Raw genomic sequence first — 12,785 nt, forward strand, 5'->3', positions numbered from 1 at the left:
GATCCATACATTATAATGTAGTAAACTAGAACAATTTTCCCAGTGCAAAAACTCAGCTAGGAAACATTGGATAATAAGATGCAGTCTCTTCACTCTTCTGTACAATATCTCTCTCTCCTTTGCTTCTGAATTCCAATGTAGAAATATCTGGAGCTTTTTCCAAAATGAAATGTTCAAACTGGAAACAAACCCCGGAATGCCCATTCTTCATTCTATCTCCAGCATGTAATCCCCCTTGATTGGTCATTTCTCAATTAAATTTAGATTTACATCTGTGCAGATGCTACTAACCTATACCACTTAATCCTGTATGTATGAGAATCAGATAAGATTCTATCAATTCATTTCAAATTCCAATAGATGGTTGGATTAGATGGTTCCAATAGAAGAAAATATATGTAGCTCAAAGTTGAACGATGTAGTTCTGGTGCTCTCTGAGCTTGGTTGTTTGCTTGCAGTGTGGCAGAATGCCCCAAAATATACAAGCCCAACATATCTCTTTGTCCAAATGTATAATTCCCAGGAATCCTAACATGAAACACAGCCAAAGAACTTATAAAAAAGCTTGGACATCTCACAGAGGGGAGTGAATATTCCATCAACTCCCCCACTACAATGCCTTCAGAAAATCAAAGACCTAAAATAGAAGATGAAATGATGGTTTCATTCAATGTCCCAGCATTCTCTACATCCATAAATCCAGAAATAGTGAAAAAAAAAATCCATGGCAGAAATATTACACAACACATCCAACCTAGCCAAATATACTAAGATTGAAATACCAGAATCATAGACCTTTGCTTACTATCTACTTTCAGTTTGATGAACAAATGTGCCAACAAATCTGAGGAACACCCATGGGATCATCACACTCAAGACTTATAGTAGAGATCATAATTCAGTGTCTAGACCAGGGCTAGGCACTATAGCACTTCCAGATATACCAAAAGTATAGAATCTTCTTCATAATAAAAAAGAAACAATTAAAAAAGACATATGAATTCATCAACATATTCAAAGAAATAAAATTCACAAGGGAAGAAGAAAACAACACACTACCTATTTTGTATCCACATTGGCAGAGAAAATAGTAGCACATTGGAAATGCTACTATGAAAAAACAACCCCACTAACCAAGTGCTGCATTACTAAAGGAACAGCTCAACCTCCCACAAGAGGACCTGTATAAAAATATTACTCAGATAAGTACAAATGCACTGTAACAATCCAGAACACCAAAACAAAGAAAACAAACCACCTATATAACATATTCCAACAATATGGATATCCACACAACTTTATAAAAAAAGTGCTTGACCACTCAATCCACTGCAGCACAACCAACACAAACTATGAAAAAGATAACACTACCATATATCAAAAATCTCAGAAACCAACACAGTTACAACTACACAACATTATTATAGCACACAAAACCAAAGCTTTCCAAAACATCCTAGGTAAACCAAAAGTAACACAAGAAAAAAAAGTCATCTACAACAGAGAATGTAAAGACTGTAACCAGTCATTATGTAGGTCAGATAGGTAGAAGATTAGCAGAGAGTATCCATGAACACCAACTAGCAATCAGAAGATGCAATGAAAATCCCATAATCTCACATGGATAGAGTCAACCATAATTTCAACTGGGAAACTATGTGCATCCTAGACCAAACTAAATCCAAAAACATTAGAGAATTCTTGGAAGCTTGACATTCAAACAATTCAGGAATCAACAGACACATAGAAATATAGTAAACCATATTTATTCACCATTCAAAAGAGACAAAAAATGAAGAAGAAAATAATAAAAAAGCAGAATACATCCTCTCCAGCAGCCATCACCCAGATAAACAAGGATTAACACTAGGGAAATAATCAAGCAAGCAGGAAACAATACCCTAATCAAGAAATTATCAAGGAGATAACCATATCCCCACCAAAACCGGCAGGGCAAGCAATGTATATAAACAAGAATCAAACCATGCACCCACTTGCACTGATGGTGTTACCTAGTTAGGTAACGAAACATTTGTAGGCAAACAACCAAGCTGAAAGAACATCAAGGACATCACAACTAGATGGTTACTATCGATGACAAATGTAATGCAAAACTTTATTTAAACTGTCAAGGAAAGGGATGGGAAAATGTATATGAAAGTATGAATGAGTAATGAGAAGAAAAATGTCAATTCGAGGCTAATTTGCAAATGATGGTTAGCAGAAAGTCAGAATTACATTTGCATTAGTCTTAAATAAACCCAGGGGAATAATATGACTTTCATACACCCATCGAGATTTTAAGTACTGAATAACATTCTTAAGGACTGAAGTGAAGAAGCACAAGCTATCCACAATACAGAGTCTTTATAGAAAAGGAATCTGAAGGACTCCAACCTATAACTTCCAAAAAAGGAATGTTGAAAAGCAAAATTATTTCAGTTATTGCTTATCACATAAGTTGCTAATTCAATACACACAAAAGAGCCCCATGGATTAATAATGAATTAAAGCCAAAACAAGTAGTGTTTCTCTTGTTGACACAGATCAACAGAAAAACAAATGGCAGTACTACAAATGCGAGCTTTTTTCTCCAATTAAATTGGTATGTAACCATAATAATAGGAAAAGTCAATGCATAACAACATCCTTTCAACAAATGAATATTTATCTAACAAAACAATTCCTTAAAATATTATTGATATAGATATCAAGAAATGAAGAGAATGCTTGCCCCTAAAACAAATACAGTATAATAAAATTGATGGATGTTACAAATGGTATAAGATCAATTATCAAATATTAAAGACTGCCATGTTTTTATTCAATATCTTCACCCACCAAATATGCCTTTGCTGTTTTGTTATTAGTCCTGCTCCCAATCTGGGAGGCAAAATGGTGGTAGGCAGCCCAAAGTGTTTGCAACATTATAACTCTCTTCTGAGTTGGGAAGGGAAACTGGGGATGGCAACGTTAATACGTGAAAGCTACGAAGATGCTCCGACTGATTTCTCAGTACATAACTAATTAAGTTCCTAACACTCATACAGGAAAGGGTTTTCTGGAGAACGATAAATATCAACCCATCAATATTAATGGTCACATAGGGAAATTATCTTTTGACATAGAATTTGGCCCTGCAAATTCTGGGTTAGGTTCACCCTGACAATAAATTAGTTAATATTTTAATCTGTATACTATAAGAGGAAAAATGTGAAATGAGAAATTATGTTGGCTCCAAGGCAAATCAATGACTTCTGATGACTTGTTCAGGATTTAAATTGGGGTCTCCCCACACCTTTACTGGCTATATACCATGCTGGCTCTCAGTATCAAGTATAAAAGAATAACCCCTCTAGGCTATCATCTTCTCTGTCCTATAAAGTTTAAATGCTATAATTTTTTTTTTAGAATGAAGCATATAAACTAGTAGAACACAGAGAATGTTATGGTGTGACAAAAGAAATATGTTCCTAAGCATGTGGATTTCAACACTGTTTTTTGAAGGAGGAGAGCTTTACATACGTTGACTGGGAGGCTGTTCCAAGTGTAAGAGGCAGCATGGAAAGAGACAAAGTTGGGAGTGAGCAAAAAAAGACAATGGGGAAATATGGAGAGATGCTTAGGATAATTGAGAGGGGGAGCTATTCAGACCATGAGGGATATTAATTTGGGCCATCACCAAATGTAAGAAAAGCACATTATAAATAGTTTTCAATTCTGTACAGCAAGAAAAAAATTGCATGGGTTCAAAATCCGGCAGCTATCAGGACAACATTTTCTTCATATTTCATTTCGCTTAAAGTTCTTCACTAGCCCCAAGTTATCATTTTTTTTAAAAAAAACTCTCTTGCTCACAGTGGTACATGATTACTCAATGTTAAACCAGTAAAACTGCTTTCTACACTTCACTGAAAGAGAGGGAGAGGGAGGGAGAGAGAGAGAGAGAAATCTATTTGGAGAGCAATAATGTTGCTGACTTCTAGGTTTCAAGAGATGATTAATTGTTCCTGTGCAAAAACAAAAGAACAAGAAAAGTTGCACTAGAGAAAGTGAAGGGTTGTGGAAACGACCAATTTATATTTACTCCATTGAATGAGAGCCCTTAATATAGAATATTCCAAGAATCAAATAGGCAGGGTCAATCATGTGGCTACTTCGCAGCCAAGCGGAAGAAAAATATTTGGGTGGGAAGGAACAGCAGCATATGTCCTGTTCATCTGGTTTGTATTATATAACAAAATGGCATGGGAACATACCATGCAGGAAGTGGCTCCCTGAACAATGCAGGTAAATGTGAAGTGGTCATTATTCTAACAATTGGACGGGAAATATATAACATTTTAATGAGTTGCATGCTTTATTTCAAAAATACTAGAAAGTGAACAAAAAAAAACATTCACAGTACAAACACATGCAAATATTGGCACCATCTGTATGAAATGATATAGCCTAGGAATTTGTGATAATGGTGTATTGCACATATCGAGACACTGTAAGCTAGGGAGCATATTAGGAAGAATGTACACTTTGCATTATGACTTTACAACAGACAATCAACAAGAAAGAGTGCCCCTACAAAACTATTGTCAGATGGTTCTCTTTCAAACAAAGCATGCAGTATTCAGGTGGCAAGAACTGCACACTGGATTATTAAACATGCTTCCTATTATAGCGGCCATACATTCTTCTGTAGCTGCTTTTAAAAGCAAACAACTAAAACACAGAGATAACATTTTGTGCATATCAAATGAAGCTTTTCATAACGAGACTATGGCACTTTTGAGCTATGAAGTGTACATTTACTCTTGGTGTAATTAACTTTGATGGAGAAAGCTTCCAGAGTGGATGCAAAGTTAGTAAAACTATAAGAACAAGACTCTCCAATAAAATTATATGGCGCATGCAATAGCATGAAGTCTCATGACTTTATATTATTTTCATCCAAGTTTCTCTTTGGTTGGAACAGTTTATACACATAATTTTCTTGACAGTAAAGTATTACTCACGGGTTTCATAATGAGTTTTCATCATACTGTTTAAGCAACACAGTAATTTGTCTCTAGCAGATCTAACTTTCATGTTAATTTAATATTCATTAAGCATAGCTTGAACTGATCCGGCAAAAAGAGAAGAGGAATATTTCCCTATGAAACCTATCACAACATGCTGCAAAAGGCAGATATTTCATTTCATATTAAACGTAATAGTTCAAAATCATTACACTAATTGCACATATAAAATCCTAGCTTACAGTTGAAATCTGAATGAGTTCTTTCTTATATGATCTTCAAGACCACCTTTGAGTTATACTGCGGCTGCCAGTATGTAGCGCAGAGCTTTCAAAATCTTTAATTCTAAAGCACTTTCTGAGGCCAAACTGGAAGATAAATGGGAAAGCTGGCTAACATTTTTGTTTCTTCCTAAAAGCAGCCAGCCACTGGGTTTCTCAAACTGGATTGCAGACCAGAAGTATTGGAGTGAGAGGCAATGTCAGTTTCTCCCTCAGCTGGAAATTTGCTCCACTGAGGAAAAATACAGGAAAACCCAATCACTTGGGAATCTTTTAAATAGAAGGAGAAATTAATTATTTATAATTGCTATCATAAAGATCTTAATATCATTTCCTGTGGCAAAAAGTCCTGACATAGTTTACAAGTCCACTACAAACGATCCACTGGAAAAGAAATGTCAGTGGCTGGGAGAGGTTGATGCCTGGGAAAGTCTAACACCAAAAGTTTAAATTTTACAAGTGACCCAAGGCATAGACATGTTGGAATCTTGAGTGTGTACACCAGTTCAAATGAAAAAAACTAGAGGAGGAATTACTAAATGTATATTTCTTTGTGAAAGAACTGTGAACTTCACTTAGTTCTGATGGGTAAAATACATTCTTGGTGTCATTGTAATTAAAATCTGAATTTAAATACATATTTCTCCCCCATCAGACAAAAAAAACTCCTCAGGGTTTGAGTAAAACCAGAATTATTACTAAGTGTAGCTCTGTCTAGTCCTGTTCTAGACACAGACAGATCCTTACAGTGCCTATTCTCTGAGCATGGTTAAAATATTACCTTTCATTAATTAGTTCTATTTATAACTGTGGAAACCTACAAGCTCAATGATATAATGGTACAATTGGCCTACAACTCTTAACAACTAAGTTATGGAAGGAAATTACATATTTGATTTCCAAAATAATTTTTTTTTTAAAAAATGACATTGATCTTTGGCCAGGAGAACAGAAAACACATAGGTAGTTAAGCTTTTTTCACTCTTAAATCCTGTGGGAAAATGAAACTGAGAACAGTTCTGATACCACACTGCTGTAACTTGTGGATAGTTATGTATCTCAAAATGGCATTAGGGCCTCCTCCAAAATGCCTCTATCTGTTTCTCCTTGTTTTTTGTAGCCAATAATGGTTTTAAGGTAGGGTAAGGCTTTCAGTATATGAATTCCAAATCACATCATACACAGAACATACAATTAAGCCTCTAAAGATTTTAATTACTTAAATAAATGCACAGCAATCTCAACTTCTCAGGAAAGGCTAATGGGGAGTTTTTCAGTTTATGTTACTTTTTTTTAAAATCCTAAAAACATTTCTGCATCTTCAGAGACTACCTGATTATATCTCATAAGGAAATTTTTCAATACAACGTATAAGGAAGACAGACACGTGGATTTCATCCTGGTTGCTCTTTCCTAACACGTTTTGGGTAGCTATATAGGTCAAGATACCACGTGAGATTGGGCAAAGGTTTCAAATCCATTCTGACTGCAGTTACTTCTTTTAAAACATAACATAATTCCAGTGGAAAAAAAAAGGAGCTTCAGAACTTACCCACAAATCATGTTCAGCATAATCAAACAGCAGCCACACCTTTCTATCACTATGAGAAAGGAAAACCTTCTGTAATGCAATCACATTAGGGTGCTTCAGTTCTCTCAAAAGCTGCAAGTAAAGAGACAAATAACATAAATCTTTCCACACAGTACCAATAAACAAAATGCTTTAATTAGTGAAAGAGATGTTGTCGATAAAATTATTCTTTTTCATTCCAACAACTCTGAAATAATCTGTGAACAAAGTAGAAAGCTTGTTTTTCCATTTAGTAGAAAACGATATTTTTTTAAAAAAGACCATTGCATATTTGGATGCAAGTTTTGCTCCCTCTGCAAGAAACATCCAGACCAGTTTTAGTCAGGAAATGCTCCCCTTGATGGAAGGATAGGTAGTAATTTTGGTTTACAATCCCTCACTATCTACATTTTATCCCACTTCCCAATCAATCTCAAGGTTTGGGGAAAGCAACACAGAAGGAGACGGTCACAGCAGGAAAAATGTGAGAATTGATTCTTTTTATCAAAAGCCTTCCATGGAAAACTTAATATTCAACAGAACAATATACCGAAATCCATCAAAATTTATCTATATTACCTATAGCAAACCTTTTAGAGACCGAGTGCCCAAACTGCAACCCAAAACCCACTTATGTATGGTCGGGTGCCAGGTGGGCATGGCCCATTGGGTGGGTGTGGCCAATTGGTGGGCATGGCCAATTGGGTGGGTGTGGCTGCGGTAGTAACGGCAGACTGGATGGGACTAAAAATTTCAACCAATCAATTCCAACTTTGCGAGATCTTTTTTTCCCCGCGAGAACTTGAAATTGATTGACTGAACCTTTTTTTTTTTTTGCACACGGCGGCGAAGGCCTAAAGCGAAAAGGTTTTATAAAACCCAGTTGAAGGTCTAGAACTGGGGCAACAGCGCACATGCCCACAGAGAGGGATCTGCGTGCCACCTGTGGCACGCTTGCCATAGGTTCGCCACCACGGACCTATAGGAATAAGAGAAATATGGAATCTTTGTTGCTCTTATTCTCCCATTCCTATTTCCTTTCTAAATGTATGGTAGAGCTATGCTCTACCCAAAGTTATGATGGGAATCAAGTGGCTAGGGCAAAAGACAGGGTAGCCTTTTCAATAGCTCCCAGTTCAGACTGATTTATATGATACCAATGAAGGAGAATGAGTTACGTGAGTTATGTGAGTTGGCCTTTTTGAGTATTCTATGGATAGAAACATGAAATAGTGGTTATAGCCTGAATGCGGCATATTAATTAATTGATTAATTAATTAATTAATTAATGCCTTGCTCTTGGATTAGAGTGACACAAGTTCAAATTCACCCTCAGACGTGAAAATTCAAAAGTTACTTTCAATCAGTTATTTTCTTTCAGCCTAAGCGTCTTCAGAGGGTCGCTATGGGAATAAAAATCTAACCAATAAAATAAATATGTATATTGAATACTTGTAATAATTATTATTTCAGAACACTGCAACATGAAAAGTCTCCAAAGTGTTCACATATAGCTGGAATATCTCCTATTTCTGCAGGAGTGTAGCAAACATACAAATCATTAATTTCTGATTCAACAAAGGCAGGCAACCTATAGACTATGATCACAATACTCCCCTTTCTGCCTGCCAGGAATCATGTATCCTTTCCCAAAACAAAGATATAGTGAATATACACTAGATGGCAACTACAGCTAGCAGTCTTCTCTTTAAAAAAAAAACCAACCTTCTTATTTAACACACATGCTTTCATTTTTTAACAAAAAACCTGCATTTGTTTCATATTAAACAAAAACAAGGAATATTTGCCCCTGCATCTCAGATTACCCTGTCATTACATTTTGATGTGATTTTGGCATCCATCCTGGTTTTATGAGGCAAACCACAAAAAGGCACTGGTTCACCAGTATATTTTGTTTTAAGCCTCCTGATTTCCTCTGAATGTCCCTTTGGAAGCTGTCGGTACTAGCTAGCAAAAATGATCAGAAGTGCTCTTTGTTTTCTATCCTGAACGGATGCCATTATCCCCAAATCTGATTAGTACAGATCTCAACTTTACGATCACAAACGGGGCCTAAATTTCTGTTGCTAAGCAAAACAGCTGTCCTAAAGGTGCTTTTTTCAAGAGGCAACTGGGCTTTGTTTTTCTTTGAAAAAGTTTCACTTCTCATCCAAGAAGCTTCTTCAGCTCTGACTGGATGGTGGGGAAGGGAAGGGTTTATATTCCTTGCAGACAGCAGGTCATTTGCAGTCTTTTAGTGAGTCGTTGAGGCCACATGGGGGTTTGTCTGTGTCCTCAAGGTCACCTGAGTAGTACAAATAAGTGTGGAGCCTTCTTGGAACTGCTGAAAGGACTGTGTTGTGGAGCTGTGCTTTCTGCAGGGTGTTTTCTATTCTGTGTCCCTTCACGGTTGACACAGGGCAAAAAACATCATGCAGAAAGCACAGTTGCCTCTTGAAAAAGCACCTTTGAGACAACCATGATCTAGATCAGGGATTTTCAACCAATGGTGCGGGTACCACCTGTGGTACATTGGCACCTGGCAGGTGGTACGTGACCATCCTAGAAAAGTGATAGTGGGGGAGGGGAATGAGCTGAACCGGTGGCAGCACTGCACAAGCCTGAGCGAGAGATGGCTGGAGCTGCAGGGCTGTCGGGGCTCAGCGGAAGTGCCAGGATTAGCGCCAGGCTCCAGCTGGAGCTCGGCGCTGATCCTGCGCTTCTGCTGAGCCCAGAAGAAGCACCGATCAGCTGGAATGTTGCAGCATCTCCAGGGTCTTGTGATTTACATTCAGATGCTTGGCAACTGATTCATATTTATGACGGTCACAGTGTCCCAGGGTCATGTGAAGTGACCAAAACCTGCTGCAACCACCCAGCAGACGGGGGGAAATAAAAACCAAACACCCCCCACCCCACCCCCTCTGCCAATCCTCAACAGAAATGCTCACAACAATGAAAACCTCAGACAGGAAGAAGAGCGCCGCTGGGCGGGCAGGCGTCTTGCTCGGCTGTGGCTTGGCGGGCACTTTTTTCAGTGCCATTGTAACTTCGAACAGTCACTAAGCGAACTGTTGTAAGTCGAGGACTACCTGTACTTTCTCGCTTTTTTCCTTTTTTTTTTTTTTGGGGTCATCAAGTTTTTGACACCTTGCTAGGCGACTGGTGATACTTGGATGTTGCCATATCCTAAAAGTGGTACAATCGGTGAAAAGGTTAAAAAGCCCTGACCTGACTAAGAATCTCCATAGATATTAAGCAAGACAGTTGTTAAGTAAGTTGTGCCCCATTTAATGATCTTTTTTGCCACAGTTGTTAAGCAGATCATTGCAGTTTTAAGTGAATCATGCATTTCTTAAATGAATCTGGCTTCATCACATTACTCTGGGATAGTGCAACTGTCACAAATACAAGCCAAATTTTGATCACATAACCATGGGGATGCAACAATGCTTGTAAGCATGGAAACGAGTCATAACTCACTTTTTTCAATGCCGTTGTAATTTCAAACAGTCGCTAAACAAATGGTTGTAAGTCAAGAACTACCTGTATATAATTTTATTACAGTAAGTCAATCTAGGTTTCTTAACTGAAAAGTGAAAGATTTTTTTAATATGTAAAACTTTCATAAATCATTCAGGTATTTTATTGTTCAAGAAATATTCTGTGCTCGTTTATATTCTGTACTTCCCTTCAGTAGAAATGAGCATGGAAATTGAAGTAATATTTCAACATGACATGTAAAACTGTTTCCAGAATGTGTGTTTCAGGTTTCAGACTATATAACTATAACCAAGCTTTAAATATTTGGAATGCCAAATGAACAAATTGAATAAACACCCTGGCTTTTGCTCCACTGATTATTAAGAACAAACACAGTATTATAAACATTTGGTAAAATATACATGTCATTAAAATAACGTAAATTAGTCTTACAAAACATTGTACTCTGTACTTAAAAAGAAGTCAAGTGTGAACTTCAAAAAGTTATTACTTTTAAACTAGTCATTTTTCAATAATTTGATGTTTCTTTTATTAAGTTATCATTTAAAACAAGTAATTGGATCCATTATTTTGTAGTGCAGCCTTTGAACAAAAATTATCCTTTTCACTGATGAACTGAAAGGATTTTGAATCATTTCAATACATGAACCTTCTAAAATTACCAAATGCTAAACAAACTGCAAAATTAATATCTTATATACTAGGTATGTCATTATGGGTATTTCCATAATCTTTGAATGTAAACCTTTGAGAGTATCTTTGTAACAGAATATACCCATAATTTACAATAGAATTTTAAATATATTGCTCAGAAAGTTCATGAATAATTTGCAATAACAGAAAAATACAGCAGTGAAGCAGCAGATTCTCATAAAAGGGAAAACAATAGAGAGAGAGAATAAATCTTTTGTCATAGAAGTATTAAAAAGCTTCTAGCCACCTATGAATCTTAGACCAAAACTTTTTAGCATTAGGACATATCCACCAGAGATGGTAATAAGTGCCTGGTTGTTGTTTACATTTCCAACACATATTTGATACATTTTTAAACATTTTCTCTAATCTAACTGGTGTCATGTGCCATCTATAAAACATTTTATATAGATTTTCCTTATATGCAGCTGCTTTAGTAAATTTAATATTTCGGTCCCATAGTTTTTGCCAATCTTCTAAATCTATAGAATAACCAAAATTCTTTGCCCACACTATCATTGTTTCTTTCACTTGTTCTTCTTCCATCTTCCAGTTTAGCAGGAATTTATAAAGTTTCTTAATCAGATTTTCATCTGTTTTCAAAAGTATTTTATCTAGTGTTATTTGTTCTTTGTAAGATCCCATTACTTTTACATCTTTTTCATATCTTGTTTGAATTTGCAAATATGACCACCATGTTAAATCAATGCCAGTTTGTTGAAGTTCTTGCCTATCTTTAAGTTTTCCTTCTTTATCTAAAATGTCTTTATAGGCCACAAGTTTGTCATAGTTAATTAAATTCGGATATGCAAATGCTTCCATTGTGGAAAGCCACTCAGGTATTTTCGTATAAATTTTCTTTTTAACTAATACATTCCTTATGGCATGGGTTTGGAAGTATTTATGTACTTTGTTTTTCTCGTACCAAAGGAAAGCATGCCAACCCAGTTGCAAATCATGTCCTTCTAAGTAAAGAAGTCATTTATTTCTGTGTGATCCATTCTTTAAGCCACAGCAAAATAGTGGCTTGGTAATAAAGTCTCTAGTCTGAGAACCCAAAGCCCCCTCTGTCTTTTGATTCTTGTAGCAGTTTAATTTTGATTCTTGCTTTTTTCCCTTGCCATATAAATCTCATTATTGTTGCATTTAAGTCATCAAAAAATTTCTGGCTTAGTTTAACAGGAACCGTCTGAAATAAAAATAAGACTTTAGGTAGGATGTTCATCTTAATAGTCGCTATCCTTCCTAGTAATGATAATTGAAAATTTTTCCACTTCTCCAAATCTATTTTTATTTGATTCAATAATCTTCCATAGTTATCTTCTTTTATTGTTATACATTTTGATGTTAAATAAATACCTAAATATTTAACTTTTTTAACTATCTGGAGATTTGTTTTTTCCATAAATTGAGCTTTCTGTTTTTCTGTTAAATTTTTTGTGAGTACTTTAGTCTTTTCCCTATTAATTTTCAACCCAGCCACTTCTCCAAGAGAAGAGATGATTAAAATACAGATAGAATTTAAACCAGAACTCTGTTTGTTAGGAATATTAGGTTTGAACTATGGGAAAGAGAATAAGTATTTAATATTGCATGTGCTGACAGCCGCAAGAATAATATTTGCCCAATTTTGGAAAAATGAAAAATTTACCATCTGACCAGGCTATAATAACAAAAATACTCGAATGTGCAGAAATGGATAGATTGACTTTAGAAATGAAAGAG

The 12,785-nt window shown here is 36.0% G+C and overlaps 1 protein-coding gene across 1 annotated transcript in view; it reads right to left on the minus strand.

Annotated features, from left to right (window-relative positions):
- CDK19 (cyclin dependent kinase 19) overlaps positions 1 to 12,785 on the minus strand; it is a 61,650-nt gene that overhangs the window by 37,191 nt on the left and 11,674 nt on the right. The window contains exon 2 of the mRNA XM_015818996.1: positions 6,846 to 6,956. Coding sequence (XP_015674482.1) covers positions 6,846 to 6,956 — 111 coding nt within the window. The remainder of the gene's footprint in view (positions 1 to 6,845; positions 6,957 to 12,785) is intronic.

This window comes from Protobothrops mucrosquamatus, unplaced genomic scaffold (genome assembly GCF_001527695.2).
Source record: "Protobothrops mucrosquamatus isolate PMUCROS unplaced genomic scaffold, P.Mucros_1.0 scaffold838, whole genome shotgun sequence".
Taxonomy (NCBI): Eukaryota; Metazoa; Chordata; class Lepidosauria; order Squamata; family Viperidae; genus Protobothrops; species Protobothrops mucrosquamatus.